The sequence below is a fragment of the Wolffia australiana genome, chromosome 3 (genome assembly GCF_029677425.1).
Source record: "Wolffia australiana isolate 7733 chromosome 3, ASM2967742v1".
Classification (NCBI taxonomy): Eukaryota; Viridiplantae; Streptophyta; class Magnoliopsida; order Alismatales; family Araceae; genus Wolffia; species Wolffia australiana.
Genome location: NC_135837.1, coordinates 7,393,333 through 7,417,932, shown reverse-complemented (window position 1 = coordinate 7,417,932; position 24,600 = coordinate 7,393,333). Strand labels below are relative to the sequence as shown.

The 24,600-nt window shown below is 40.5% G+C and overlaps 2 protein-coding genes across 2 annotated transcripts; one reads left to right on the top strand and one right to left on the bottom strand.

Moving 5' to 3' along the window:
* The first annotated feature begins 1,502 nt into the window (after positions 1 to 1,502).
* LOC144700821 (tetraketide alpha-pyrone reductase 2-like) lies at positions 1,503 to 12,213 on the top strand. Its single transcript, XM_078572370.1, has 6 exons — positions 1,503 to 1,743; positions 3,024 to 3,190; positions 5,555 to 5,743; positions 7,004 to 7,166; positions 7,978 to 8,167; positions 11,953 to 12,213. Exons 1-6 carry the CDS (start codon positions 1,503 to 1,505, stop codon positions 12,092 to 12,094), a joined length of 1,092 nt encoding a protein of 363 aa, XP_078428496.1. The 3' UTR covers positions 12,095 to 12,213.
* A 551-nt stretch (positions 12,214 to 12,764) lies between these two features.
* On the bottom strand, positions 12,765 to 22,297 carry LOC144700822 (signal peptidase complex subunit 3A-like). Its single transcript, XM_078572371.1, has 6 exons — positions 21,959 to 22,297; positions 20,977 to 21,024; positions 17,058 to 17,120; positions 16,882 to 16,935; positions 13,112 to 13,198; positions 12,765 to 13,000 (listed from the first exon to the last, which is right to left on the bottom strand). Exons 1-6 carry the CDS (start codon positions 22,082 to 22,084, stop codon positions 12,875 to 12,877), a joined length of 504 nt encoding a protein of 167 aa, XP_078428497.1. The 5' UTR covers positions 22,085 to 22,297; the 3' UTR covers positions 12,765 to 12,874.
* Positions 22,298 to 24,600: the final 2,303 nt, after the last annotated feature.

Below are 24,600 nucleotides of genomic sequence, written 5' to 3'. Positions count from 1 at the left end.
CTGAATTTAAATACATTGGGAACACGGGGTCTGCAGAAAATATTCACTTGCTACGGCTATCCCAATTACATGAAAGAGCATTGGCCAAGTTCATTGGTCATCAACACAATGATTATTACCGAAACCTTCAATTTTCTACATCACAAAATCAGACATAAAAAGATTTATCATGCAGTTGGTTGTTGTCCATACGCCGTCTCAAAAAATGTATTTTCACGTTAATATCAAAATAAATTTTATTTTTAAAAAGATGGGGAGACAGAGAAAAGAGAGAGAAGAAGGAGAGCGGAGGTTCAACTGCATGAAATCGGTTAAAGATAAGAATAGGACGAGAAAGTTAGATATAGAGAGAGAGACTGATAGAGGGAGATAGATTGATAAATAGATAGACAGAGACAGAGATAGATAGATAGAGAGATAGACTGATAAATAGATAGAGAGAGACAGAGAGAGATGGATAGATAGATAGAGAGATAAATTGATAGATAGACAGATAGTGAGATGGATAGAGAGACAGAGAGATGGATAGATAGATTGATAGATAGAGAGACAGTGAGATGGATAGATCAGGCTGATAAATAGAAAGACAGTGAGATGGATAGAGAGAGAGACAGTGAGATGGATAGATAGATTGATAGATAGAGAGACAGTGAGATGGATAGATCAGGTTGATAAATAGAAAGACAGTGAGATGGATAGAGAGAGAGACAGTGAGATGGATAGATAGATTGATAGAAAGAGAGACAGTGAGATGGATAGCGAGAGAGACAGTGAGATGGATAGATAGATTGATAGAAAGAGAGACAGTGAGATGGATAGCGAGATTGATAGATAGAGAGACAGATAGATGGATAGAGAGAGACTGATAGATAAAGAGACAGTGGGATGGACGGAGATAGATAGATAGATAGAGATAGAGGGAGAGAGAGATAGATAGATATATAGATAGAGATAGATAGATATATAGATGGATAGAGAGAGACTGATAGATAAAGAGACAGTAGGATGGATGGAGATAGATAGATAGATAGATAGAGATAGAGGGAGAGAGAGATAGATAGATATATAGATAGAGATAGATAGATAGATAGAGATAGAGGGAGAGAGAGATAGATAGATATATAGATAGAGATAGATAGATAGATATATAGATAGATAGATAGATAGAGAGAGAGAGAGAGAACGAGAGAGAGGGATATATAGAGAGAAAGAGAGAGAGAGAGAGAGAGAGAGAGAGAGAGAGAGAGAGAGAGAGAGAGAGAGAGAGAGAGAGAGAGAGAGAGAGAGAGAGAGAGAGAGAGAGAGAGAGAGAGAGAGAGAGAGAGAGAGAGAGAGGGAGAGAGAGAGAGAGAGAGAGAGAGCGACAAGAGAGAGAGAGAGAGAGCGACAAGTCTCGCAGTGGAATTCCACAATGATTGTGAATGTCATCCACCTTTCATGAACTATAGTTCAGGTAGCAGTGATGATCTTCCTGAGTTGGGTTGGCATGTCATGAACCGCGAATGACTTTCTTCTCTCTCTTTCCTCCCTTTTTTGATAACTTTGCACATTACTCTCACTCTTCGCTTCTCTCTCACTCAACCCTCTCTATCTATCTATGCATCTCTCTAGCTGACTGCAGAAGAATAGAAACAAAGATGCCCGAGTTCTGCGTCACCGGCGGCACGGGTTTCATCGGCAGCCACTTGGTGAAGAAGCTACTGGAAAAGGGCCACGCCGTTCGCGCAACAGTCCGAAACCCAGGCAAGCCATAATCATCATCATCATCATTGTCATCATCGTCATCATCATTATCATTGTCATCACCGCCCACACCATCTTCAATTTTGTCAGTGTCTAAAGGATGACATGAACAATAATGAACTCATAAGTATCGTCATCATCAGTATCATCGTCATGAGTACTAAAACCACCATCATTATTTCCCTCAAAGGTGTCTTCATCATTATGCTTATCACTATCAAGTTCATTTCTCATCCGTTTCATCATCATCATCATAACATACATCATCACCACCACGTTCTCCATTTCTCTCATCACGATGATGATGACAGTCTATCTCACCATCCCCAGCACCGTCACCGTCATAAGTTCAATCATCAAGATCATCGTTTTTTATCTTCACAACCATCACCATCACTGATTCACTATTTACATCTCCAAGAATAACATTATCGTCATCATTATCGCTACCGTCTTCATTTCGTTAACTGGGATCATCACCAGCATCACCATCGTCTTCGTCACTGTTTACATCACTATTATCATCATCATCACCGTCCTTTTTGACATCATCACTACCATTATCATTTCATCATCACTACCGTCGTCACCTTCACTCTACCTCTCATCATCATCTCTACCATCATTTTATCATCACTACCGTCATCATCTTCACTCTAACTCGCATCATCATTATCACTACCATCATTTCATCATCACTACTGTCATTATTTCATCATCACTACCGTCACCATTTCATCTTCACTCGAGCTTTCATCATGATCATCACTACCATCATCGTTTCCGTCGCCACGATCATCACCACCATCATCGTTTCCGTCGCCACGGTCATCACCACCATCATTTTCGTCTTCGTCACCACAATCATCATAATCTTTCTTTTCGTCATCATCATTTCCATCACCATTTCATCTTCACTCGAACTTTCACCATCATCATCATCGCTACCATCATAATCTTCGCTGTAACTTTCATCATCATCATCCCAACCACCATCATCTTCACTCTAAATTTCATCATCATCATCTTTACTCTTAACTTTAATCACTACAACCATCATCATCATCACTAAAATCATCATCTTCACTCTAAATTTTATCATCATCACCACCACTAGCATCATCATTTCCATCTCCTGGATCAACACCACCATAATCATCGTCGTCGGCGCCGCTAACATCATCAGGATCATCATCATCGTCATTTCAGTCATCATCATCATCATCATAAACATAATGATTGGATCTCCCTTGTTCATATTCTTCTTTGGGTTTCCTTAGAGGACTCGGATAAGGTGGGGTTCCTCCGTCGCCTACCCGGCGCAGCGGAGAGGCTGAAGCTCTTGAAATCTGATCTCAGCGTTCCCGCCAGCTTCGCCGCTGCGTTTGCCGGCGCCGCCGGTGTCTTCCACGCCGCCGGCCCCGTCATCATCTCCGGCGACGTTCAAGTAAACTCTCTCTTCTTTCATCTCTCCCTATCGCTCTCTCTCTCTCTAACTCTTTCTCGTTCTCTCTCTCTCTCTCTATATATATATATCTTTCTTTTTCTCTTTCTCCCTCTCTCTTTCTCTCTCTCTCCCCCTCTCTCTCTCTCTCCCTTTCTTCCCCTCTCTTTCTCCCCCCCCTCTCTCTCCCTTTTTTCCCCTCTCTTTCTCTCTCTCTTTCTCTTTCTCCCCCCCTCTCTCTCCCTTTCTTCCCCTCTCTTTCTCCCTCTTTCTCTTTCTCCCCTTCTCTCTCTCCCCCTCTCTTTCTCCCTCTTTCTCTTTCTTCCTTTCTCTCTATCTCTCTTTCTCTCTCTCCCCTTCTCTCTCTCCTTTCTCCCCTCTCTTTCTCTTTCTCCCTTTCTCTCTATATCTCTTTCTCCCCTTCTCTCTCTTTCTCTTTCTCCCCTTCTTTCTTTCTCTCTTTCTCTCTTTCTTTCCCCCCTCTCGCTTTCTCTCTCTTTCTCTTTGTCCCCTTCTCTCTATCTCTCTTTCTCCCCGTCTCTCTCTTTCTCTTTGCCCCCCCTCTCTCCCTTTCTCCCCCTCTCTTTCTCTCTCTTTCTCTTTCTCCCCTTCTCTATCTCTCTTTCTCTCTCTTTCTCTTTCTCCCCCTCTCTCTCCCTTTCTCCCCCTCTTTTTCTCTCTCTTTCTCTTTCTCCCCTTCTCTCTTTCTCCGCCTCTCTCTCTGTCTCTTTCTCCCCTTCTCTCTCTCTCTCTCCGCCTCTCTTTCTCTCTCTTTCTCTTTCTCCCCTTCTCTCTATCTCTCTTTCTCCCTCTCTCTCCCTTTTTCTTTGTCCTTCCCCCACTCCCCTCCTCCCTCTCTCTTTCTCTTTCTCTCTCTCTTTCTATCTCTATCTATTTCTCCCTCTCCCTTTCTCCATCTTCCTTTTTTCCTCCCTATGTATCTTGCCCTTTCTCCATCTTCCTTTTTTCCTCCCTATGTGTCTTGCCCTTTCTCCGTCTCTATCTCTCTCTCTCTCTCACACACACTCTCTCTCTCTCTCTCTCTCTCTCTCTCTCTCTCTCTCTCTTATTGCATTTTTTTTCCTTCTGTCTCCGTCTCCAACTTTCATTTCAGACTTTCATTCGTTTTGTGAACATACATTAACCGATCAACTGGCTATCAGGGGATTTCTTGCGTAAATTCTGCAACATGAATGTCTCCACCCCTCTTAACTTCATTTCTTACGTGAATTTCAATCAGCCGGTCAACTTGTTACGTGAATTTTTCTGGTCTCTAGTAAATTCTGCAACACAAATCCTTCCATGTATTGAGTAAAAATAAACTAACAAATCAGCTTGCTATCTGGCGGTTATTCTTCTCATCTCCACATAAATTCTGAAAACAAAATCTTTCTCCACTCCCTAACAATCATTTCAAACATTCATTTATTTCAACAAGTTAAAATTTACCCACCAACTTGTTCTCAGGGAATTCTTCCTGTCATCTCCATCTAAATTTTGAAACCCAAATCCTTCTCCACCCCTCAAACTTTCTTTTGATACTTTTATGTATTAGTGGAACATAAATTTAGGCGTCCACAGGCTACCATATGTTTCTGTGATCCAAATATTTCTCCACCCCTCACATTTTCATGTCATACTTTTTTATTTCTTAGTGTAAATCAAATTAGGCATCAACACGGTACCAGCTATTTCCGCAACCCTAATCTTCCACCACCCACTTTAAATTTCATGTCATACTTTTTATTTCTTAGTGGAACGCAAATTAAGTCAGCAACATGACACCAGGCATTTCCGTAACCCTAATCTTCCAACACCCCCTTTAACTTTCATGTCATACATTTTATTTCTTAGTGGAAATCAAATTAGGCATCAACATGATACCAGCTATTTCCGAAACCCTAATCTTCCACCACCTCTTTAACTTTCATGCCAAAATTTTTATTTCTTAGTGGAAATCAAATTAGGCATCAACATGATACCAGCTATTTCCGAAACCCTAATCTTCCACCACCTCTTTAACTTTCATGCCAAATTTTTTATTTCTTAGTGGAAATCAAATTAGGCATCAACATGATACCAGGTATTTCCACAACCCTAATCTTCCACCACCCCTTTAACTTTCTCTTATTTGTCAATCCGAGTTAACTAATCTACTTGCAGAGGGGGAAAATGGTATAAATACCGGCTCAATTTGTTCTTAGGGTTTCATCAACCATCAAAGGCAGACAAACCCTAAAAACAGCTACAACTACACAAAACAACCCAATAGTTCTAATAATCAACCAATCTACTTGCTTATTGGCGTTTCTTCTCTCTCTCTCTATCTCTCTCTCTCTCTCTCTCTCTCTCTCTCTCTCTCTACAGTCGGAGCTGATCGAGGCCACTGTTAATGGCGTTGTCAACGTTATCACCGCCGCTGCCATGGCAAGCTCCGTCAAGCGCGTCGTGCTCACCTCATCCTGCTCAGCCATCCGCTATCGTGACGACGCCCCCACTATTTTCTCTCTCAACGAGTCTCACTGGAGCGATCTCGCCTACTGCAAACGCCACCACGTACATAAACCTTCTCCTTCTCTCTCTATTTCTACATTAATATCTCTTTCTATCTCTGGGCTTCTCTTTCTCTCTCTTTCCATCTCTAGATATCTCTCTCAACTGTTTTGCTCTAGCTTTCTCTTTGTCTCTCTTTCCATTCCTATCTTTCTATTTCATCTCATTCCTTGGTTCTTCTGCCATGAGAGTCAGGGCTCTCTCTCTCTAGGTTTCTCGCTCTTTCTAACTCACACATATCTCTCTAACTTTTTTCTCTTGAGAGGCCGTGCTTGCTCTAGTTTTCCCTATCTTTCTGTCTCTAGCTTTCGCTGGCTTGAGAAGCGTTTGTTCTTGTTTTCTCTCTTTTCCATCTCCAAATTTCTCAATCCTCAGAGCCAGCTCTTTCTCGAGCATCATCTCTCTATCTCTTTCTCTCTTTCCACTTGTAGTTTTATTTCTCCTCAGAGCCATAGCTATCGCTAGATTTCTCTTTCGTTGACTCTCTCCATCTCTAGCTTTCTGTCTCTCGAGTTAACTCTATCTCTAGCTTCATCTCTCTATCTCTTCTTTTGCTCTCTTAATCTCTAGTTTTCTTTCTCTTCACTGCCGGCACTCTCTCTAGCTTCCTCTCTTTCTATATCTAGCTTTCTTTCTCCTCAGAACTAGCATCATCTCAAGCTTCGTCTCTCTATATCGAGCTGTGTCGCTCTTTCCATTCCTAACGTTCTCTCTCCTCTGAGTCAACACTATCTCTAGCTTCTCTCTGTCTCATACTTTCCTTTTCGTTCCTTCTATACATTTCCTTCTATAACTTCCTCTCTCTATCTCATACATTCTCTTTCTTTCCCTCTCTATCTTTCTCTCAACTTAGACAGCACTATCACTAGCTTCTTCTCTATATTACTTTCTTTGTCTTTAAATTTCTGGGTTTCTATCTCGTGAGAGTCAGCCCTGTCTCTAGCTTCCTCTCTGTTTGTCTTGCTTTCTCACACTTTCCATTCCTAGCTTTCTCTCTCCTCAGAGTCAACTCTATCTCTATCTTCCTCTCTGTTTGTCTTGATTTTTCTCTCTTTCCAACCTTAGTGTTCTCTCCCCTCAGAGTCAACACTATCTCTAGCTTCTTCTCTCTATCTCGTGCTTTCTCTTTCTTTCAATCTCCAGCTTTCTTTCTGCTAAGAGCCTGTAATATCTCTTTCTTTTGTCTATATCTTGATTTCTCTCTCTAGCTTTCTTTCTCTTTCTATCTCTAGATTTACCCATAGCACGATGGTTGGCCCTCAGATGTGGTACGCAGTGGCGAAAACTCTTGCGGAGAGAGAAGCTTGGAGGTTGGCGGCGGAGTGCGGAGTTGATCTTGTTGTGGTCAATCCCTCTTTCATCGTCGGCCCTCTTCTCTCTCCTCGGCCTACGAGCACCATCCTCTTGCTTCTCGGTCTTCTCAAAGGTCTCTCTCTCCCTCTCTCATCTCTCTTCTCCCGCATCCCAGCTCTCTCTTAATTATTGTCTCTCTTTACTCGCTTTCTTTCTCTCTCTTCCACACACCCTCTCTTTATCTCTTTCATTCTCTCTCTTCCTCCCTCCCTCCCTCTCTCTCTCTCTCTATATCTCTCTTCCTCACTCTCCCACTCTATATCTCTCTTCCTCCCTCTCTCACTCTGTATCTCTCTTTCTCTCTTTATCTCTTTCTTTTACTGTCTTCCTCAGTATCTCACTCTCAATCGCTCTCTTTATCTCTCTCTCTCTCTCTCTTCCCCTCTCTCACTCTTTATCTCTTTCTTTCTCCCTCACTCACATTCTATCTCTCTTTTTATCTCTTTCTGTCCTTTTTCCTTTCTTTATCCCTTTCTTTTTCTCTCTTCCTTACTCTCTGTTTATCTTTCTTTCTTTCTCTTCCTACCTCTCTCGCTCTCTACCCCTCTCCTTTCTCTTTATTTCTTTCTGTCTCTCTCTTCCTCCCTCTCTTGCTCTCTCCTTCTCACATACTCTCACTCTATATCTCTTGCTTTCTCTCTCTTCATCCCTCTCTCACACACTCTCTCTCTATTTGTTTCTCTTTTCCTTACCAACTTTCTGTTTCAACTGTCTTAATATGATCTAGAGGGAGAAAGAGATAGATAAATGATTTAGGTTTAGATTGTAATAAAAAAGAGATAGAATAGAGATAAGAGTGAAATATGGAGATAAAGATAGAGATAGAGATAGTCATAGATATGAAGATAGAGATGGAGATCATCCCTGACGTTGGAGATGAAAAGGTGAGATCAAGTCGTACCCGAAGGCGACGATCGGATTCGTCCACGTTGAGGACGTCGCGACGGCTCATTTGCTAGCGATGGAGAGCGCCGCTGCCGCGGGCAGGCTCGTTTGCTCCGGTGACGTAGCTCGCTGGGAGGACATCGTCGACGTTCTACGGAGGCACCACCCCTCCTTACCCATACCCACCAAGCTCAGTCTCTCTCTCTCTCTCTCTCTCTCTCTCTCTCTCTCTCTCTCTCTCTCTCTCTCTTTTTCTCTCTCTCTCTCTCTATCTCCTTTCATCTCATGCCATTTATTCTCACTTTCTGCATCTTCATCATCTCACCCGGTTATCTGTCTCAATATCTCTCTTCTCTCTCTCTCTCTCTCTCTCTCTCTCTCTCTCTCCCTTCCTCTCACGCCATTTATTCTCCCTCTCTCCTTCTTCCCCTTCTCACCCCCTCCTCTCTCTCTATATCTCTCTCTCTCTCTCTCTCTCTCTCTCTCTCTCTCTCCTTTCATCTCATGCCATTTATTCTCACTTTCTGCATCTTCATCATCTCACCCGGTTATCTGTCTCAATATCTCTCTTCTCTCTCTCTCTCTCTCTCCTTTCATCTCATGCCATTTATTCTCACTTTCTGCATCTTCATCATCTCACCCGGTTATCTGTCTCAATATCTCTCTTCTCTCTCTCTCTCTCTCTCTCTCTCTCATGCCATTTATTCTCACTTTCTGCATCTTCATCAGCTCACCCAGTTATCTGTCTCAATCTCTCTCTCTCTCTCTCTCCTTTCATCACATGTCATTCATTCTCACTTTCTGAAGGGTCATCATCTCACCCAGTTATCTGTCTCTCTCTCTCGCTATATATATACATCTTTCCTTTCATCTCGTGTCATTTATTCTCTCACTTTCCGCATCTTCGTCTTACTTTCTCTCTCTTATTTCTACTCGTCCCCTTCATCTTGGCCAATTTTCTGTCTCTCTCTCTCTCTCTTTTCTCTCATCGCGTGTTATTGACTCTCTCACTTTCCGCACCTTCTTCTTACTTTCTCTCTTTCATTTCTTCTCGTCCCCTTCATCTTGGTCAATCATCTGTCTCATTCTCTCTCTGTCTGTCTCTGTCTCTCTCTCTTTCTTCTCAGCCCGCGTTATTGACTCTCTCATTTTCCGCGCCTTCTTCTTACTTTGTCTCTCTTATTTCTTCTCGTCCCTTCATCTTGGCCAATTATCTGTCTCATTCTCTCTCTGTGTCTCTCTCTCTTTCCTCTCATCCCGCGTTATTGACTCTCGCACTTTCCGCGCCTTCTTCTTACTTTGTCTCTCTTATTTCTTCTCGTCCTCTTCATCTTGGCCAATTATCTGTCTCACTTTCTCTGTCTGTCTTTGTCTCTCTCCTTTCATCTCGTATAATTCATTTTCTTACTCTCCGCAGCTTCTTCCTACTTTCTCTCTCTTATTTCTTGTCGTCCTCTTCATCTTAGCCAATTATCTGTCCCCCTCTCTCTCTCTTTCCTTTCATCTTGTGTCATTCATTCTCTCACGTTCCGCACCTTCTTACTTGCTCACTCTTATTCCTTCTTGTCTTGCTTTATCAATCCTTTCATCTCACCCAATTATCTGTCCCTCTCTCTATTTCCTTTCACCTCGTATCCTTCATTCTCTCACTTTCCGCAGCTTCTTATTTTCTCTCTCTCTCTCTCTTAATTCTTCTAGTCTTGTTTTCTTAATCCTTTCATCTCACCCAATTATCTCTCGTACTCTCTCTCTCTCTTTCCTTTCATCTGGTGTCATTCATTCTCTCACTTTCCGCACCTTCTTCATACTTTCTCTCTCTTAATACTTCTCGTCCTCTTCATCTTAGCCCATGATCTGTCTCAATCTCTCTCTTTCCTTTCATCTCGTGTCATTCTTCTCTCACTTTCCGCACGTTCTTCTTACTTTCTCTCTTATTTCTTCTTGACTTGTTTTCTCATTCCTTTCATCTCACCGAATTATCTGTCTCATGTCATTCATTCCCTCACTTTCCGCACCTTCTTACTTTCTCTCTCTTGTCTTGTTTTATCAATCCTTTCATCTCACCCAATTATCTGTCCCTCTCTCTATTTCCTTGCATCTCATATCCTTCATTCTCTCACTTTCTACAGCTTCGTACTTTCTCACTCTTATTTCTTCTTTTATTTTCTCAATCCCTTCGTCTCACCTAATTATCTGCCCCCCACAATCTCTTGATATCACCCTATCAGACTTACCTCTCTCTTATCCTCTCGTCCGGTCACCTTCTCTATTTTTCTCTTCTCCTTTTGCCACAAACCATTCTCTCACCCACGTTTTCCTCTCGTCACTATACCAGTCTTATCTCTATCTCATCCTCTCACCTTCTCTATTTCTCTCTCTTCTCCCCTTCATCTCCGGGCACTATTTCTCTATTGCATTTCCTCTTTTCCCTCTCTCGTCCATCACCTTCTCTATTTCTCTCTCTTCTCCCCTTCATCTCCGGGCACTATTTCTCTATTGCATTTCCTCTTTTCCCTCTCTCGTCCATCACCTTCTCTATTTCTCTCCCTTAACCCGTTCACCCAAACCATTATCTCCTCTTATGGACATCACATTGTTTTCCTCTCTCTCTCTCTAATCCCTCTTCAACTTAATTCAATCTCTCTCCCTATCTCTCTCTCTCAGCTATCATCTCTTCTCTCATCCCTCGTCACCTGAAACCAATCTCTGTCCCTCTCTCTCTCTTAGATATCATCTCTTCTTTCTCTCATATCCTTCTTCATCTTAAACCAATCTCTGTCTCTCTCTCTCTCATCTCTCTTCACCTTAAACTAATCTCTGTCCCTCTCTCTCTCTCTCTTAGATATCATCTCTTCTCTCTCTCTCATATCCATCTTCATCTTAAACCAACCTTTGTCTCTGTCTCTCTCTCATCCCTTTTCACCTTAAACCAATCTCTGTCCCTCTCTCTCTCTTAGATATCATCTCTTCTCTTTCACATCCCTCTTAATCTTAAACCAATCCCTGCCTTTGTCTCTCTCTCTCTCATCCCTCTTCACCTTAAACCAATATCTATCTCTCTTATATATCATCTCTTCTCTCTCTCTCTCATCCCTCTTCACCTTACACCAATATCTATCTCTTAGATATCATCTCTTCTCTCTCTCTCATCCCTCTTCACCTTACACCAATATCTCTCTATCTTAGATGTCATCTCTTCTCTTTCTCATCCCTCTTCACCTTAAACCAATATCTCTTTCTTTTAGATATCATCTCTTCTCTCTCTCTCATCCCTCTTCACCTTAAACTATTCTCTCTCCCAGTAGATATCATCTAATCTCTCTCTCTCTCATCCCTCTTCACCTTAAACTATTCTCTCTCCCAGTAGATATCATCTATTCTCTCTCTTTCTCATCCCTCTTTACCGTAAACCAATCTCTCTCTTAGATATCATCTCTTCTCTCTCTTTCATCCCTCTTTACCGTAAACCAATCTCTCGCTTAGATATCATCTCTTCTCTCTCTCTCATCCTGCTTCACCTTAAACCAATCTCTCTCTCTCTTAGATATCATCTCCTCTCTCTCTCTCATCCTTCTTCACCTTAAACCAATGTATCTCTCCCGTAGATATCATCTCCTCTCTCTCTCATCTTTCTTCACCTTAAACCAATATCTCTCTCTCTTAGATATCACCTCTTCTCTCTCTCATCCTTCTTCACCTTAAACCAACATCTTACTCTCTTCGATATCATCTCTTCTCTTTCTTTCATCCCATTTCACCTTAAACTAATCTCTCTCTCTCTCTCTCAGATATCATCTCTTCTTCTCCATCTCGATCTCGTCTCCCTCTTCCTTCTTGCCGGTCATGTGCAGCATCCAGATCTTATCTCTCTCTCATACTCTCACATCTCACACTAAATTCTCATGATGTCAAGCTTTCTCTCTCTAGCCTCATATGCCTTGTGAGGCTGACTTTTGGTTGAATGGTGATGGCAGAAGCGACGACCGAACAGGAGATGACATTCCCCACATCATGGACACCACAAAGCTTCAAGCTCTTGGATTTGACAGTTTCAAGACCATTCCTCAGATGTTTGCTGATTGTATCAACAGCTTCCAGGACAAGGGCTTGTTGTGACATCTCTCTCTCTATCTATCTATCTATCTATCTATCTATCTCTCTCTATTTCCATCGCTATTTCTCTCTCTTCTACAGCTAACTCTTTCATATCACAGACGACAACATAAAACTCTATTTTCTGGGGTTAGTTATGCCTTTGCTTGAGAGCATAAAATTAATCTTTATCTCTCTCTCTTCCAGCATTACCTCTATCTGGACCCCAGCGATAACATATACAATCTCTCTTTCTCATCTCTCAGCCCAAGCTCCCTTACAATCTCTCTCTCTCTTTCTCATTCTCTTCCAGTCTTACCTCTATCTAGGCCTAGCCCGTAACATATACAAACACAATCTCTCTCTCTCTATTATCTCTCAGAACAAGCTCTCTTTCTATCTCTCTCTCTCTTTCTTTTCTAGTCTTACTTATATCTAGGCGTAACCCATAACATATACAAACCCTCTCTCTATATATATCATCTCTCAGTCCAAGCTTCATCTCTATCTCTCCCCTCTTATCTCTATCTCTTCCAATCTTGCCTATACCTAGGCCTAGGTCATAACATAAACAAGCTCTCTCTCTCTCATCTCTTCTACTCTTTCCTGTTTCATCTCTGACGGTAACAAAATCTCTCCCTCCCTTTCTCTCTCTATCTCACATTCTCTCTCAATTCATGTTATATCCCTATCATTTCTCAACCAAGATCATAAAAAAATCCATGCTAAATTCCATAAAATTTTCAACAGCTGAAAAATCTGAGACTCATTCTTTCTCTCTCTATCTCTGTAGTAAGCAAGAACTTACGTGTAAGCATTTGGCAGCTGAAAGCTTGAGACAGCAATATTCCCCAGAATCATCCTGCCCGTGATAGGCATGGCGTGCCAGTGGAGTACAAGGTCAACTCTTTTGCCCCGTAGATTACTTCCCTGTAAATTAAAAAAAATGATTATGGTTATGGGATATAATACAAGTCAACTATATGCCACGTGGCATTCACTATGGAAATGACCATTTCAAAGTCATATAAAGGAGTGCACCTGATCAATAAGTAGGTACTTGCTCTTGACCTTCTTCTCGAATCTTGCCTCATCTTTGGTAGGTATTATGTAATCCCAAAGGGAAATCTGACGGATAGAAAAATAAATGAATTGGGGTGAAAGATTAGCAGATGAATTTGATGGAAAGGTAGTAGATTATGGACAAATCTACAAAAAAAAATAACATGAATAGATGAATGGATCAAAATAAAAATACATTTGCTATGACGAAACACATGACGCTCACATGCTACGTAAAACTTAGTCAAGACTAGCGATTAAATGGCTGTTGTACCACATGTATATCTACGCTCGTTTAATGTAATAGAAGTATTGTTCTTTCTTTTTATCTCCATGTCGGCTCCTCCCTGCCAGTGCCCGAAGGAGCACTCAGTCTTCTTTATTCTTTCTGTCTGGGACATAGAAGATGCTCATGTGTCTCATAAGCGTGGTATCAGAGCAAGCTGACCTCTGCTAGCTGATACGAACCTTGATCTAGGCTCGTATCGGAAGGAGGGTAGAGGACGAGGCAAGGTAGAAATTCCCGGGGTAGAGCGGTGAAACGGGAAGGATCAGAGAGGAGGCCGAGCAGAGGGGGTAGGGATCTGCCGAGGACGAGCCGCCTGAAGATACGGTGAGGTAGAGACGATCACAAGGACGGGGATTGTAGAGGGAGGACAGACCTAGACATGGAGAGGGGAGACAAGAGTACTTCTTTCTTCTAACTTCTTGGCTGCCCTCCTAAAGGGAGGGCATCCCTATTTAAAGGGAATACATAATAGTCAAATGACTGAAATGCCCCTGTGGGCTAGTATGACGAAACTACCCCTAGATAGGTTGAGGATCCTCTCGAGGATCCTATCACTAACTTCCCTGACAGCTACAAAGTTGCTTGTCAGCAGGACATTCTCTCTGCAACCTCCCAACTGATTGGGAGACAATGGAGACTGCTCTTATTGGGAGACTGTAATGATGGAGCTCATGACAAGACTCGTGTTCTGTTGAAGTCTCCCAATCAGTTGGTAAATGTTGGAGAATGATTTTCCATTGAAGAATGATGTCTTAGTCTTGTAATGTATAAAAAAAGAGTCTCCCAATAAAATCAAAGTCATTTGACACCTTGACAGGGAGATTGATGGAAGCTCTTCGTCGATATGAAATTTTGGAGTCTTTCTTGGGACTACGCCCTTAACTTTCAGACCGAGCTCCTGCTCAACTTTATTCTTGAATCTACGACTTATTCTCAGGCGTGGACGTTCCTATTTCCAATTTTCCTTTTTTTTTTACTAACTTTATTTTATTTTAAGTCCCTTGATCACACACTAGTATGGCTAGAGAATAGGCAACTTTGGAGATGAGCTCTGGTCATTGTGGCCAATTTCATCTCGGGAAAAAGTGGTATACTCCCCTTCCTGTCATCGCTCCTCGCAACACAATTACAGGGCACAATCTATATTGGAGATGAAAATATGTGCAGTTGACATCCAGGCAAAGGGAACAACTTTATCATATTACTGAACTCACACCTTCAAAATTTGATAAATCATTTCAGAAGTGCTGCTGTCGAGATGCATCTTATTTTCTTAGTTATTAGATCCTATGCATTCTGATCTGAGACAGCATTATATGAATTTTGATGCAAAGATGTATAAGATGCTGTAAGAAGTGTTATTTTATCTGTGAAGAAGAGTCACACATTGCAGACCTTAACAGATCTGTAAGGTTTATGCAGGAGCATTGGACTGCCTGGCATATGCCGATGAGCTTCAGGTGCTATGGAAAGAAATTGACTTTTACCAACTCCCCATTAATAACTCAGTGGATTATGGATACAGTTGTAGTGATAGGGTCTATCACCTTTAAAGAGATAGCAACCTGGATTTGAGCCCAATTGAGCTCAATTATTCAACTGAGAAAACAAGCTCCACTTTGAAGACACTGAGGCTTTAGTTTGTAAGAAAGAAAGTTGACTCGGGCAACATCCCAGAGTGTACACTCCTGTGGCACCTGAGAGCTATATTGGGTTCAATCACCATGCACCGGAAATAAGCTACTGATAGGGTCCCCATTCAGACCTATCAGAGAACTAAGAGACATGCACTGGAAATCACCATGCACTGGAAATAAGCTACTGGACTCTTCACGTGCCACGGGAGCAGCACATGCGTCGTCAAACTAAAGACTAGGTCAGAAAGATATAAATATAGGAGGAGGAGACTCATCGAGGCATCGTGGAAAATACTCAAGAAACCGTTGGCGCTGCGGCCAGAAGGGAAATTCTCCAGCTTGAGGGAAGAGGGCTATGTCTGATCCGGCTGGCATCTCTACCTGATCCTTCTTTCCAATTTCAGTTCTACTTGTTCATTTCATTCGTCGCTATTGACCAAGATTTATAGACCGTATATTGCTTCTTACATTGAGTCATCGTTGAGTTGGGTTTGAATATTGGTCACGGATTGAGTTTGTGGTATTCCCATTTTCTATTGTTACGGAGATCCTATCATTTTGGTATCAGAGCTAGAATATCCTCAGAGTAACATGTCTGACCTAGAATCTAGAATTGAAGATCTAGCAATTCGATTTGCAGCTGATCAGAAGAGATTGACCAATGTTTTAAATCACTTGATGCAAGAAGTGGCGGCGATATCGGCAAGCATGAAGAACAAGGCACCAATATCTGCCAATCCGGTCAATGTAGAAGCGGATTTGGAGGCTCAACGACCAATAGTACCGCAAATTAATCAAGACAGAAGTTTTGAGGCAGAATCTCATTTTAAACGAGGGGATCTGCCTATATTTGGAGGTTATCAACCAGAATCTTGGCTTAAGAGCGTGGAATGTTTCTTTCGCCTCCATTCACTTTCTTAAAAAAATAAAATGAATCTTATTGCACTCAATCTGGATGAACTAGCCTTGACTTGGTTCTAATATACAGAAGTGGAATTTGGCTGTTGTTGCAAGCAGATGATGAATCAGATTCCATCAGGGGTCACAAATTTTCAAAATGCAATGACCTGAGCAAGATAAATATTTAATAAATTAAGTTGAGAAAACCTTTGAATATAGAGAATGGTTTTCAAAAAATAAGTTTGATCATAGAATTACACTAGTTGTTTAATAATTTGATAAATTGATTGATGTACGTTCGTGTGGGGGAAGGGGATAGACGGAATGGGTAGATGTTCAATCGAAAATGAATTGAAAATGATAGAGTCATGGATCGATAGGAGAAATGGTAGGAGGCATGGATCGATCGAAAAATGAGCTGCCTGAAGATGCAGTGAAGGGTTGACAAACACACAGGCAGGGATCATCAAGAATAGGAGTCAACCGATCGGCAGGTTAAAGGATCAGGTTGGAGGGAAGCAGACTGAAGATCTGGTGAGGTGATCACTAAACGGTCGTGGGGATAGGACTTAGATGGATTAGATAGAGTCACTAAGCGAAGTGACAAATCTTACCTTGATTCTTGACTCCCCTCCGACAGGGAGGGTTACAAGTATTTGAAGAGAAAGGAAACAACCTAAGCGAAATCAATAAATGAATTAAATGCCCCTAATGGAGGAAAAAGCTGATACCCTTGGGGTATAGAGTAATATTATTATTCCCACAAAATATTGTGGCCATAAGTAAATAGTTTATGAGAAAAAATACACAACTATTGAGATGTAAAGAAATCTAGACTACCAAAACAGGTGACAGAAACAAATATATGATAAAATGGCTTAATACAAATAAGAGAAAGGTAAACATGGAAACAAGCTAAGTACCTGATTCAGAGAATTTTTTTCTGTTTCATATTCTGCCGCGATAAACACAAAAACCTACAAAAAGAGAGAATGATAAGAAAGGTGAGGGTGCTGAATGAGACTGCTGTAGTAATCAGGAAACAAGACCACATGACCCAAAGCATAAGATGACTGGTCATCCCCAATAATGTGCTTACCTGCTTAGTGTTCCAAGTAAATGCAGACTGTAAATCGACAGACATATTTAATGTCAAATTGACCTGTAAAAAAATAAAAAAATTGAGTCATTATGAACCTGAGTAGATACTAATTACTTTTACAGGATATTCTATGGAGGTACAACATAACGAGGAAGAAGCATAACAAGGGATTCAGTGAGAAGAGGAAAAATATTTAAATTAAATATTTTAAAACGATCGAGTTATAGCAGAAAAGAGAAAATGAATCATGGGAATCCATCATGAAAAACTTCCTTGATCTTCTTGTTTCCTTCAGATAGATATTTATAAAGAGAGGTGTCCATTAACCCTCCTAGGGTTGATTAATGGGTGGGATAAAAGCACAAATAGCCCAATGCTGTGCAGTCCCAAAAGCCCCATTCCTGGCTTGCAAACAAAAACGTGCAACAGTTCACAGAGACCCTCACTGAAGATATCTGCGCATAATAATGCACAGGGACAACATCACAAGTGAAACTAACATCTTACCCAGCTTCTCTTTGATAAGTGGGTTCTGGACCCTGTCTGCTCAAGCATCAGGATCTGATGGTATCCTGAGTTTAAAATACAACTTTGAAAATATGGATATGGCATGTAGCTCCTCGAGTAGACAATCAACCACAGGGATCGAGAATTGGTTGGGAACTGTAGTATTGTTGAAAGCTTGAAAATTGATGCAAATGCAGGACACATTTCTCCTTTTTATTAGAGAATTCTATCCCGCCTGCTATCTGATCTCCTTGATGACGAGTATTCTGACATGTATCCTCTCCTAGCAAGATCTGGATGATGTCCATCATCATCATGAGAACTGGATGAGGGTTTTGGTGTAAGCCTTTATTGGTGAAGTCTTGGAGTCTTGCAAAGGCTTTACTGGTTTATGTACTGTACAGTGGTACTTAGATGGCTTGGCCGGATCTAGGAGTATCGTTTTTGTAAGTTCCAAACATGTATCACTGGCAAGACTCATTTGCTTTCAATAAACATGCCAGAATTCACCATATTCCTCTGGTATGAGACTCCCTCGCAGTTCTGTACAACTCCTAGACTCCACATTATCACACTAAGAAGTGACCATAGTACTCTAATTTTTTTCACGAATTATTTTTGCAGAATGACTCTTTCCTCCCCCAATCTCAGCTAGTCAGCTTTCTTCTGGCTGACTGATATACTATTCTTGTATCAAGATCTCGATATAATTCAAGATGACTAAACTGTTATTCTCAATTCCAAATCAAAAACCAAAATGTCTAAGAATTCTACCACGATACCCTGGGTTACTTATAAAAGAAAAAAGCAGGTGGCGGGAGGAGAGTTTTTGATTCTATGAAAGGAAGCCACCCAGGAAGAGAAGCGGAATCAGTCAATAGACTGGTCTTGTGGAGCGGAAGGCATCTAAGGGGGGGGAGGCTGCATTGGGCTGGAGAGATTGAGAAGGTGATACAGATTCAAGAGATTCCCTTTCTGTCTTATTATCAGTAATCGACGATTTCTCCTTGTGCATATTTATTTTTCAAGAACTCATTTTCTAGATTTATTTGGGATTATACCAAATTCCCAATAGTAATTGATTCTCAGAGTCTAGGAAGAAAGAAGATGGAAAGCTCTTTGGATGGACGTCCGCTCTGGACATTCATTTCCTCTGCTCAAAAACGGTCCCAGCTGCTCTGACCTCCAGCGCACTGGCCACCCATCAATCCCGAAATTTGAAAGTGAATCTTGCTCCTTTTACTGTGAAGGTTGCCTTCAAAGAGGGTTTCATGCATGTGCAATCCCACATATTGATCCCTTGGGACCTTCCTTTTCTTGAATCATTGACAACACTTTCTTTTAAATAACTTATCACAGACACAGATCCACTTCCTCTTTAAAATATTGGATTCAGGCACTTCCATTATCAATACGAAAACTCCTTAAGAATATAAGAACGTTCATCTTCCTTTACTGATCAATTTCATGCCGAATCTACTCGACTTCCCGAGCATATTCTATTCTTTTCATCATCCTGGGGGCCAACGTCATAAATCTAAACACCAATTCACAGATCTTGGCCTCCTTCTGATGTTTTAGGGAGAAATTAGTGTACTTTGTCCCAAATTTCTTTCATTATCAGAAGTCATAATAGACAAAAGACAATATTATAATCTATGGATTTCAACATCCATTCCTGAATAATATGATACAATCTTCTCCAAATATACATGATAATGAAGAAGCACACAAAGTTCATTGTGCTGACTCAAGCAGCACAGGAAAAGAAAAGATAGACAGGACTCAAACCCTATAAATTAGAGAGAGGCGACAATGGAGGACAGAATTGTTCTTAGATTCAGTTGCTGCAGTGACCGGAGCCTGGAGTTTGGGAGATCCTCCTGATCCCAGTCTGACTAGTCTTAGTTTACTCTCTGATACGGTACCTATAAGAGTATACAAAAGGAGAAAGAGGAGTGGGCAGAAAGTTAGTTGGCCAGCTGTAGGTGAGCTGGTCAAATAACTAACTGTTTCTTGAAAGTTAGTCTAGGAAGGAAATAAAGGAGGAGGTATAAATAAAGGTGACGGGAACCAGAAGGGGTACGGAGGATTTGGGCTTTCTTGAGTGGGGATTCTGGAGGAGCCGGGAGCTGCATTCGGCAAGGGGTCTTTCCAGAGTTGTTGGGGGAGTGAAGCTTGAAGACGACGTGGGGTATTCTTGCAAGATACTGAGCATAAGTGAGGCTAATCTGTAAGTTCAATTTGCGGAATTTCTTTTACCAGTTCAATACCGTGGTGTATCACTCTCCTACTCAATTATCCATGTACTTCTTCTCTCACTGATGTTTTTCCTTTCTTAAACCCACTTTCATGAAGATTACTGCTATTTCTGGGTATTCTTGGAGATATTGGATCAGATCCATTTTCTTCAAGTTCAATCTCTAAGGGAGCGTTTCATGATGACATCTTTCTCTCTCCACATCATATTCTGGATCTTGGGGACTAACCCAGAATGAGTTCCATGCTTCAACATCCAACGACCAAAAAGTATCATCTCAGTACATTCTTCAGTGGGATAGGATTAGTGCTGTTAATTTTGTAGCTATCAGAGTCTTTGGGTATCTAAAGGGCCTTGGTTACCATGTAACCCCTCAAAGTAGTTCTAAAGGGCGTGAATTTATATACTTGATGATTTGTTGCAATGAGATGAAGAGAAGTTGTTCATAGAATTGAGTTTTTTCTATATATTTTCATAACATTGCAGTATTTTAATTTTAAAGGTATTTTATGAAAGTCCAGGATAAAGAGAATTAAAACCAAAGTTATGTATTGAATTTCAGGGAAGGATAATGATAAAAGTATAAACTATATGAGAAGAAAGTACGTTGAAATGGAGCAAGACAACAATGACCAGAAAAAGAAACTGAATAACGGAACAGTTCAGATAGTTCACAAAAAATGCTTAAGCGATCCAGAACAGAGTAGCTCAGATAGAGCAAGAGAGAAACCCAGAGATCCAGATCAAATCTCCGTCTCCTGGCAGTTGGGACTGGGCCTTCTGGCTACTCCAGTTCCTGCCATGTTTGCAGGGAGCAATTCTTAAAAAATACCTCTTGCAACAACCTTACTGCGCACGGTATTATTTATATCCATCAGCTTCTAAGTGGCAAGTGTCACCACATTCCCCTCATGCGTAAGCTGCTTACCCTGATAAATCTTACTTAACTTCTTATCAGATAACTTATTATCTAATTTGACAATTCTAGGATCCATTTTTTTCAACAAAATATGAAATCAAGAAACTTTTCGTGAGTCCGCCAGGCTGAAAGCATTTCAAGTTTGGAAATCAATAAATAAATCGAGACATGAGTAGTTTACTTGAAAAAACATGGCAAACAGATATTGAACCATATTAGTAGAAGCTAACCTCTTCATTTCCAGTCAACTGCCTTCGGAATCGAATAACTTTCACCACCTGAGATATTCAGATATTTTTAGGGCGCTGAAGATTGATGAAACAACAGCGAAGAAGATCAATCCAATTAATGCCGATAAAAATAAAACACATTCTGCAGTTGACATAATGCCCTATAATAGAAACATTTCTTCCACACTTCGCAAAATAGATGGAAATAACTGTTTCCATCAGAAACCCTAATGATAAATAAACTGGCAAACAAAACACAACAGGAACCCTGGGAAAACTTCCATCATTTTGTTTCTTCCTGAGTCGTGGTCTGTGCGGCAATTTACTTTTTCGTATCAAAATTGTCCATTTTTCAGAGATCATTCAAAGTCATTCCCCTTCAAAAAGAGTGTACAAAGATGAATTAAAAAAAACATTATCAAAAGAAGAGAAGAGAAACCCACAACGCATTTTTCCCTCTCCCTCCTGAGCCCCAATTTAGGGGGTTGTTACATAATTACGATGCGCTCATCTCACAAATAATTAACCCATAATTTTAACGTGAAGTCTATCGATCATATTTCATGATCATAGGGAAAATCACTTCTAAGAAGAAGAAATAATAACTTCGGTTTGTTTCATAATTACGATGCGTTCATCGCACAAATCACTAACCCATAATTTTAACGTTAAGTCTATCGATCATATTTCATGATCATAGGGACAATCACTTCTAAGAAGCAGAAATAATTCCAGAAACACATAAACGGAGAGAAAATTACGACCATCGTTGATCAGTTAGACAGCAGTGGCAGGAGAGGAACCCCCTCTGTTGTTTAATTAGGTTTCACCGGTACAAAATACAGTTTGTGATCGCAAATTGTTCCAAACACCCAGAAACCGAAAAATAAAACTGTTCTATATGGATAAATCACATGAAATCGACAATGAACATGATGCAAACACAAAGACCAAAAATTTCAATTGAAAAAGGCAGGGTCACCTCGACGTTGGCACGAACTGAGGGCGAATTGAAGACATCGAGGAACGATGCGGCGCCGCAAAGGACCCCCAAGGTCATCAAGGCCAACGTGGCGAGCGCGTTCAAGCGATTGAGGGCGGAATTCATGGCCGGCGGGATCTTCTTCGCCGGAAATCAGACTCGGGTTGAGGAAATCCGGGGGGGATTTCAACTGCTCGACCGTCTAATACGTTAAATTCCTTCCTTGAACGACGTTTTAAGATCATTCAACGCAACCCAGACGGTAAATTTCAATCTGATACTGCACAATTCCAGAGAAGAACTCGGCATTGACTCGATTCTGACAACGGTAATTGCCGTCTGAATTTCTCTCGGATCTCAACTAGGGTTCTTAACAAGTCAACCATCGCGTCAACGTCAACGTCAACGTCATCAATGGTAATTAATTTAGGCTGATGAACGGTTGACGATGACGGGTCAGCTTTGAAGGTTGACGTTGATTTTGGTCAACGTCAACTGTCATATACTTGTTTCTGACAGGTTATTTGATGTCTGATTGCTCTCAACTAGGGATCTTAACTGATCATCCATCGTGTCAAAGCCATCGATCTAGATGAATTTACGGTTGACACTGATATTGGTCTATATTCTGACGAGGAAATTAACATCTGATTGCCATCAATTAGCGTTCTTAACTGGTCGACCATCACGTCAAGTTCATTGATATCGATGAACTTATGGTGGGCGGCTGACGATGACTGATAAATTCAAATTAGGTGATTGTTGATTTGAGTTTAAACGATAAAATTAATAAACCAATATTCGTATAACAATTCTGTCTAGTAAATGAGTATGTGTCATCGCCACTAGGAACAGATCTTAGACGTAATTTTTATTTTCTCCCACCGTTCACCTTTCATGTTTCACGTTTCCACCCCGCCACACAACCCCTCTCTTCCCCCTTTGGCCGTCCCTCCCCCTCCCCTACCCCCTTCTCTCTCTCTCTCTCACCGTTCGCCAGACATCCCACCTCTTCTTTTATTTTTCTTTTCTTTTTCTTTCCTTCTTTTCTTCTTCATTTTCTATTTCTCCTCTTGTTATTTTAATACTTTTTTCTTCATCTCTTATTCTTATTATGATATTAATCTTTTCATCTTCCTTTCTTATTATCTCCTTTTCTTTTCTTTTTCACTTTTTGTTCTTTAAATCTTGCTTTGGGCTTATGATCTTCTTCTTTTTTAAAATTTATATTTTCATCTTCCTTTCTTCTTATTTGACATATCCTTCTCATCGTCGTCTTCTTCTTTATTAATCTTCTCGTCTCCCTTTCTTCTTATTTGTTATATTCTTCTCTAGTTTTTTCTCTTCGTTGTTGTTTTATTTTCTTTTTTTTTTTTCTTATCTTCTTATTCTTTCCATCTTCCTTTTATTATTTTATTATTATTATTATTTTCCTTCTTATGATTCTTACCTTGTTCTTCTTTCCTTCTTTTTTGCTCTTTCTTTCGACTCATTTTCTCTTCTTTTTCCATGCCATTTTTTACTTTATCTTTGACTTTGACACTGACTTGTCAACATGACTGGGGCGGGACCGGACAAGATCAGACCAGAACCGGGTCAAATTTTAGATAAGCTTTAGGTACTTGCTAGAAACTACAACCAGACGGGGACCAGCAAAACCTTGAAATTTATAGGGAAAGAGGTCATGATGTAATGGAAATGATGAGATGAGAGGGTAGATATTAATTATGTTACTAAGGTGTGATGATATTAAGAAGTGAAGTAGGTAGAACAACGTGAATAAGATCAATGAAATTGAGGGAGTAAATTAGTCAAAGACATAAGATGAAGATGGTGGATGGTGGAAGATGAATAAGAAGGAAATGTGAGGGACTGAATTATTTTGGGTTTTGACATTTTAATGGAGAAGAAACCAAAGGACGACATCGTGATGATGTATAGGATGGTGATGGATGAAGATATATTGGAATGGAGGAGATGATGAAGGTGATACGGATCTAACTAATGTAAGTGAGGGAGAATGAGAATATATGGCAAGAGAGTAACATTAGATTCCTACATTCTACCATTGTTAGGGCAATTTCCTGATCCAGTTCAGCATGTCCTATTCTCATTTGAACTTCTCCAAGCATTCAAGACACCAATAAAACCTTGATGGACCTTCGGAACCTCTCTCTTTCAATATGTGATAAGTCAAAAATAGGGGTAAATTTTGCAATATTATAATCCCCTCTAGTTTTTGATTTTAGCTTATACAATAAAATTTATAAAACCTAACTTAAGGTGTAGAGTGATAAGTAAGAGTATCGTCCAATGGAAGCTAGTAAGGAATCAAATTGATGATCTATTTGAATAATTTAACCCTAATTAGAGTTAATTTGATCTTCGATGAAGTTCCAACCACCCTAATTAGATGATGAATTTAGAAAGGGAGGTAGGAGAGATGGGAAGAATAGAAGAAATTAGGAGCTCTAGATTGACTTCTTTGATCCAAAAAGAAGGATCAAAGTGGTCAATTAGAGAGGTTGAGAAGAAAAATATGATTTGTTTTAAGTTTGAATTTGAGGAAATTTTGTCTCAAAATGTACTAACTTCTAGATCATAAGTGCAATACGATATCTCCTAGATCATAAGTATTTTAT

Excerpts from the sequence above, each read along its gene's own strand:
- LOC144700822 (XM_078572371.1), bottom strand. The coding sequence starts at position 22,084 with ATGAATTCCGCCCTCAATCGCTTGAACGCGCTCGCCACGTTGGCCTTG. Across the intron at positions 21,025-21,958 it reads CAGTTCGTGCCAACGTCGAG|GTGGTGAAAGTTATTCGATT; the intron begins GTGACCCTGCCT and ends TGAATATCTCAG. Across the intron at positions 13,001-13,111 it reads AGTACCTACTTATTGATCAG|GGAAGTAATCTACGGGGCAA; the intron begins GTGCACTCCTTT and ends TTTAATTTACAG.
- LOC144700821 (XM_078572370.1), top strand. The coding sequence starts at position 1,503 with ATGACTTTCTTCTCTCTCTTTCCTCCCTTTTTTGATAACTTTGCACAT. Across the intron at positions 3,191-5,554 it reads TCATCTCCGGCGACGTTCAA|TCGGAGCTGATCGAGGCCAC; the intron begins GTAAACTCTCTC and ends CTCTCTCTACAG. Across the intron at positions 5,744-7,003 it reads CCTACTGCAAACGCCACCAC|ATGTGGTACGCAGTGGCGAA; the intron begins GTACATAAACCT and ends GTTGGCCCTCAG.